A 6,909-nucleotide genomic window follows, 5' to 3' on the forward strand; every position below is an offset into this window, starting at 1 on the left:
AGAGGGTGTGTTTGGGAGCGTGCGCCATGTGCGTTGGTGCAGTCGGCGACCTTGCTGAGATGATGAGATAAGAGAATTTAAAAACCAAAAAACTAAAAAATAAAAATAAAAAGAAAATAGTGATGTTCCTCTAATCTCCAAAAAGCCCATCTCACGGATCTTGCCCCACTCTTCCTCTCCACTCCTATATATATACACTATCTTATATAATTATTGTGCCATATCCTCCTTACGCAGCTCCTGCATAAAAAGCTAGGCCTGAGAGAGATTTCAGTCGTCCTCTTCGTTCAGACTACTGTATTCTAAACATAACATTTTCATTGGAGAACGCCAAGTTTTAACAGCACAAATGGCTTCGTGGAAGAAAACTATTACAACTCCATTCAGGAAAGCTTGCACTTTCTTCAACCAGCAGCCAGGAGGGAGAGAGCAGAAGAAGTCTCAGCTTCAAGGTATATACAAACATATTACATCACTTTTCTTATGTGCCGGAAAGTGTTGACGTTTTCTTGTCAGACTATAAATTTAAACGATCGATTCTTGTCAGAATATCCGGTTCAGATTCACAGTTTGGATATACACACGTTTGGCAAGAGAATGTTGCTCTTATATAATATCAACATATGGATATTAATGTGAATTGTGTATACGAGTCATGTATGGGAACCTAAGAGTTGATGATTTCCATGGTACTTAATTTGAACAGGGAGTGAAAGTAGCGTGATGGATCTGCATGGAGAAGTGATGGCATGCTCATATGAAGATGTTCAGGTGATGTGGTCTATTCTGGACAAGTCCAAGGCCTCAGCCTGCAGCATCACTTCTTAACATATATAGATGGCTATGGCTATCTATAATTGAGGCCAAAATCTATCTCAAAAAACAGAAAAAAAGAAAAAGAAAAGAGAGAGCCCACGTCAGCAATTAGCAAATATGTGCATACAATTTGGGTCAAAGCTAGCTGAAAGTAGAGAAAAAGAAGGGGGGATTTGTGAGGCTTTTAATTGTAGAATTGCCCCCATTACAAGAAAGGTGTTTTGTTTAGTTTGTAATTTGTTAAATTAACGAATAGGCTAATCCATGTGATAAACATCGCATTGAGATTATTAATGGAAAATTTAGAAAAGTATTTTCATTTTCTTCTTATCTTCTTCTTGTTTCTCTTGGTTTCTCTGTAACTACCACCTTACTTCTTCTTCCTGGTCCTCATTAAGAAGGCTTTTGCATTATTTTAAGAAAATTTGGAGACGTTAAGGAGGAGAATTTCAAACTACTCATGAGATGTTATATAAAAAATTAAGACAAAATTAACCATACGTGATAGGTTTGTGATACCACTACTTTAACGGCTTCTTTCACGTAAGTCCATTTCCAATTGATCCATTATACCCAAAATAAAAAACAAATTTTGCATGGTCAACTGACTTGTTTTGCTTTGTAGTTCATTTTATTGGTTAGAAAACTAATATAATATCTTAATTTGATGATATTATAGATCAGATTTTTCTGTATCGGCAACTGAATATATTAAATCTCCTTCACCAGTTTCTGTAAATCCATATAAATTAGCAGGACAAATCGAACAAGGTGCAGGGAATTCTAATGAAAATATCAAAAAGCTTCCAACTACTTTTTTCAGCGGTTTAATAAAATCCAACACATTGCTTTTGTAATAAATATCTTGTGCTTCTTGTTGTACTTGCTAGAAAACAAATTTACTACCCAACATCAAAATTTCGCATCTACTCCATATGACACAAATGAATATGCCATTCATGGCATCGAATACAAACGGTTCGTTTGAAAACCCAATTTTTTATTTTATAATAATGAGGAAATTTGTTTGGTAATTTTCTTCAATTTTCGTTTTATGCAGAACTTAGAAATGACTTCTTTCTTTTCTTTTTTCGTGTTGTTAAATTGTGAATTTAGAGTTATAGAATGAAATGACACATGAAAAAGAGTCTATGGCATTTTTTTTTTTTTTGGGTTCGAATGACTTTTGGTGAATTTTGGTATCGTTTGGTACGCGGAACGGGACGGAGTGGGACCAGGCGTTTCGTCTCATGTTTGGTGCACCTAAAATGGGTGGAACACGCTGTTCCACGGGACAAGTTTTGGGTGATTTTTCGTTCCGGCTCCCTCCCTGGAACGACTTGTTCCACATCCGTGGGACACAAATTTATAACATTTTAAGACAAAAAAACCCCTTGTCTTTTTCAATATTTACACCATTCAAATCCTAAAAACAAACCCTAAATCCATTCTCTGCTGCTGCTCTCTCTTCCCGTAGACTTCCTCCTCATCTTTCCTTCTCATCCTTCTTCTTCATCCTCTCCTGTAGCCGTCGACTGCACCCAGCCAGCACGCAGCAGCACGGAGCCACTACCGTCGCACTGCAGATTGACCCAGGTATGCAATTGATATCTTTTGTTGCTGATTTGGGTTGTGTTAATTACTGGGTTTTGTTAATTATCATATTTGATTTGTTAATTACTGGGTTTTGTTAAGATTTGTGCAACTGGGAGTGCGAGTGCATTCTTCGCTGGGTTTTGGGTTGGACGGGTCATGCTGGGTTTAGGCAATGAAAACAGTGGATGGGGTTTGGGCGGAAACAAGGTTGTTTTTCTGCTGGGGATTTTGGGGCGATTGATGGTGATGATATCCATGGATTTTCAGAAGAAATTGATGAATAAATAATAATATTATATAGGTTCTTGAAAAAAAAAAAAAGGAAAAAAAAAAACAAGAAAGAAATGGATTGAAAGTTCCTATGATTGTATTGGGTTTTGATTGAAATAATTGAGATGTTGATCTTAATTAGGTGGAGGTTCAAGTGAGGAAGTTGTATTGTGTGAGTAAGGCTGCTGTTTTACCTATTAACATTGAGGATGTTGCTCTGAGTGATGTCGAAATCGAAAAGGCTTTGCAGGTACATTTAGATGATTTATTTTGAAATGGATTATTGAAGCTTTGTTAAGCTTTCTGGGACTTTCTCTCTTTGTACGTGTATATTCATTGGGTGGTATGATGGGTTTATAGGCCGGAGAGACACTTGTTCGAGTTAATCAGGATACCCGCTTGAATAACCGAGTTCTTGATTTGCGAACACCTGCGAATCAGGGGATATTCCGCATTCAGAGTCAAGTTGGCAATGTAAGTAGTCTTTCCACCATTTGCAGCTATTTATCTTTTTAAAGCTAGAGAAAATCGTTAAGAGTTTAGTTCTGTATGTCGGTTGCATTGTTGTGTAGATCTTTAGGCAGTTCTTGATATCCGAAGGCTTTTTTGAAATCCATTCGCCAAAGCTGATTGCTGGTTCAAGTGCAGGTGGAGTTGCTGTTTTTAGACTCAACTACAAGGGTCAAGATGCCTGCCTTGCCCAGTCACCTCAGCTTCACAAGCAGATGGCTATATGTGGTGACTTCGGCCGTATTTTTGAGATTGGTCATGTTTTTAGAGCTGAGGACTCCTTCACCCATAGGCATTTGTGTGAGTTCACATGCCTTGATGTTGAGATGGAGATCAAGAGGCACTACTTTGATGTAGAATTAGTAATTTTTTGGGCATTTGTTTACCTTTATCGCCCTATATGACGATGTATGTTAACTTATGGTGCAATTATATGCTTGTTTGTTCAGGTCATGCATGATCATTAAACTTATATATTTTTCAATATTGCATGGCAACCATGACCATAGAGACAGAACCAGCCATCTCATTCATGCTAGCCATCTCATCACTTCCAATATTCACTGGCTCGAGGAAGTCTTACTTCATCAACCTAAATCATAGACGAATTACAAATTTTAATGGGGTTTGCATGCGGAACACAATATATACCTAATAAAATTTGGACCAAGAAAAACAAATAATGGATAAGCATATAGTGTTCAAATTTGAACAAGTTTAAAAAAAAAAAAAAAGTCTCATCCCGTTTCACGCATAAATATTGTACCAAACAACAGACGGAACATGAGTATTTTAATCATTTTAATCTTTTGGTTCCGTTCCGTCCATGCGCTGCCAAACGCAGAACGGAACAACTGTCCCGTTCCATCTTGCGCGTACTAAACATAACACGAAACATCCGTTTTGTCCCATCCCATCTGTGTACCAAACGGTACCTTTTAGTCGTTAGATCCAAGGGTTGGTCTGAGGCAGTCGAGGCCTGAATTTGATTCACTCGAAACCAAGAGTTGTGCGGCCGGATCCAAGTCGACCCAAAAGCTAAGTTTTGAGTTTGGAGTGCGTTGCATGTTTTGTGACGTAGAATTGGTGTTGAGGAAGGAAACCAAACTAATGAAATAAAAACTTGATTGATTTTAGGGAGATTTCAAAAAATTGAAAAGTGACAATTTTTTATTTTGTCATCAGTAAAAGGAAAAGTGAAAACTGAAAAAGAAAGGGTTATAGAACAATGTCCAAAACTTGCAGATGGCATTTTTACGTAGTGACAAAAAGCAATCATACATATGTATTGTGATGCGATTTCAATCTCTACCGATTTCTCCCTAACAACTAACTATTAATCTACTAAACACTATCGTTTGTTAGAAAAATTTCAAAACTTACGTCCATGATTGTCTAACGTTGGATTTGAACTTTTAATGCAAGGACAATTCAAAAATTGAGATAGTTTTTCAGTATATATAAGAAAAAAAAAATCGAACTCTTGATGGTTAGATAGGTCAAAAGTTCGATTTTTGGAGAACTCATTATCCCATCCACCGTCACCACTTAAGCTAACCCCAAGATCTTGAAGAAGCTATAAGTTCTCCATGATTTGATGACATTGAAGTTTTGGATAAGTAGATTTATGGAGATAAAAATCAAGACGAGATTCATGACTTTTTTTCTTTAATACTCATTCCTTTCTCAAGAAAACAAAGACTAAAAACTAAAAACATGACACATGCATTTGTAATCACCGATTGAGAACGGGCTAACAGCACACAATATCGATTAAATAAATCTTATACAATCTGTCCAAAACAAATAATGGAGGAACAGTGAAGCACAATTTCTGGAGGAAACTGGTGGAGCAAAGAAAATGTACCTGTCGATCAAAAGTACAAATCCAGTACAACAATGCCGTCCTCCAAATTGTTTGTGTCAGGCAATTACATTATTTGATTTCTTAGTCGGTGGCTTTACAAAAAGGCCACACAAATTGACTCATTTGAATTGATTGATTTCAGGAATCAAAGCAGGGAAATTTGATATATAAGTAGGCTCCATAAGCCTTGATTGGGGTTCTGGATCGTCACTATTTTCACACCGGTGAATATCACCGACAATGCAGGTGCAGGTCATCTCAGTTATCAAAGCAGTGCGTCCGCCTCTCCACTTGCATTCACTCAAGTTAGAATTATCATTCCTCTTTGTAAAGAAGAGTAGGTTTAGAATATCAAATTGTCAGAATAAAAAAGTGCCACGAACCATTTTTCTTTTTCAACCATCACTAACACTTGGATGGATGGATGTGAATAATGAGTGAATCTGTCTTCTTCTTCCTTTAAAGATCAAATTGTCCTATTGCGGCAAGTGGAGAAATGAGGATGATATCCTAAAGTTTGTAATGCAGGCTAGATGGCAAGCAAAATTTTTTTTTTTAATTTTCTTTTTAAGCATTTGAGTGCGCAATATAAGCTAAATGAATAAAGTGGAAGAGTGCGTCGGTGTGTTATCCGGTCGGTGTGTGCCACTAAAACTCAAGAAAATTTTTATATAGGACAACAATAAGGCCATCGATACTTTATGAAACGAAATGTTGGGTGTTCAAAAAGCAATACGTGCAAAAAATGAGTGTAGCAGAGACGATAATGCTTGGTTGGATGTGTGGGCACACAAGATGGATAGGATTAAGAATGAGGATATTCGGGGTAAAGTAGGAGTGGTCGCAATTGAAGATAAGATAAGAGAAAGTCGGTTAAAATGGTTTGGTGCTCTGGTTAGAAGATGTGACTATGAGATAGAGGCTTAGGGCAAAAAAGGTAGAAGAAGATTTTGAAAAAGATTATAAGAAAATATATGAAGTAATTGGAGCTAACGGAAGACTTGGCGCACATGCGCAATGACGTTCTAATATTCATGTAGCTGACCCTACTTAGTGGAATAAGGTTTGGTGGTGGTGCTTGTAAGCATTTGAGTGCACAATGTGAGTTTGGGAATGCCTGCAACCGTTGTGTACAACTGACCTCTCACATCCAGCTCTTAACGTGCTGATCACGTGACAACAGATTTGAGAGGTCGGTTGTATACAACGGTGTTGTAAGTAAGAATTCATATATGGAGGGCCTTTACAGGGTTTGAGCAATGAACTTAAAGAGCCAATATTGGTGTCAAAATGACCAGCGAGTTTTCACTAGGTAGAGAATTCAGACAGACATCTGATCTAGCTTGTCAACTACAGGTACCCTATTTCATGTTACAATTTACATCAGTCACATAATTCAGAATCCCGCTTACAGATGCCCTATGTAAGTTGTATCAGTTCCAACATGTTACTAGCATCACAAGCAGAACATGCAATATATAATATATATATATATATATATATATATATATATATATATATGCGCAGTGATGCATGAAGAATGAAAGTAAACAGACCTGCACGAATGGGAGCCATTTGGTTAAGTGAATTGCAGGGTGTCTTCTCCTTTCTTCTAGCAGAAGAGTTCCAGCAAGTAATAGGGATTGCTCGAGTAATGGAACATGGTCTAGAGAGAGCAGGGGCATCCTTATTATAGCTCTTAGGGTTTCCTCCAATACCGCCTATTATGGTAATTGGATTGATTCCTCTAATCACCATTTAATCCATATATTGTCCTACCAAGGCATATATTGATATCTTCCTTAATTAGGTCTTTCCAATAGTCAACTAATGAGCTAACAATTCCACGA

At 37.3% G+C, this 6,909-nt stretch overlaps 1 protein-coding gene across 1 annotated transcript; it reads left to right on the forward strand.

Moving 5' to 3' along the window:
* The first annotated feature begins 349 nt into the window (after nt 1–349).
* On the forward strand, nt 350–3,596 carry LOC103950429 (aspartate--tRNA ligase 1, cytoplasmic). Its single transcript, XM_048574700.1, has 5 exons — nt 350–452; nt 707–771; nt 2,825–2,932; nt 3,043–3,156; nt 3,255–3,596. The coding sequence occupies exons 1-5, from the start codon at nt 350–352 to the stop codon at nt 3,594–3,596; spliced, it is 732 nt and encodes a 243-aa protein (XP_048430657.1).
* Nucleotides 3,597–6,909: the final 3,313 nt, after the last annotated feature.

Source organism: the organism of the source record quoted next, unplaced genomic scaffold, assembly GCF_019419815.1.
Source record: "Pyrus x bretschneideri cultivar Hongxiangsu unplaced genomic scaffold, Pyrus_bretschneideri_v1 Contig74, whole genome shotgun sequence".
NCBI classification, from domain to species: Eukaryota; Viridiplantae; Streptophyta; class Magnoliopsida; order Rosales; family Rosaceae; genus Pyrus; species Pyrus x bretschneideri.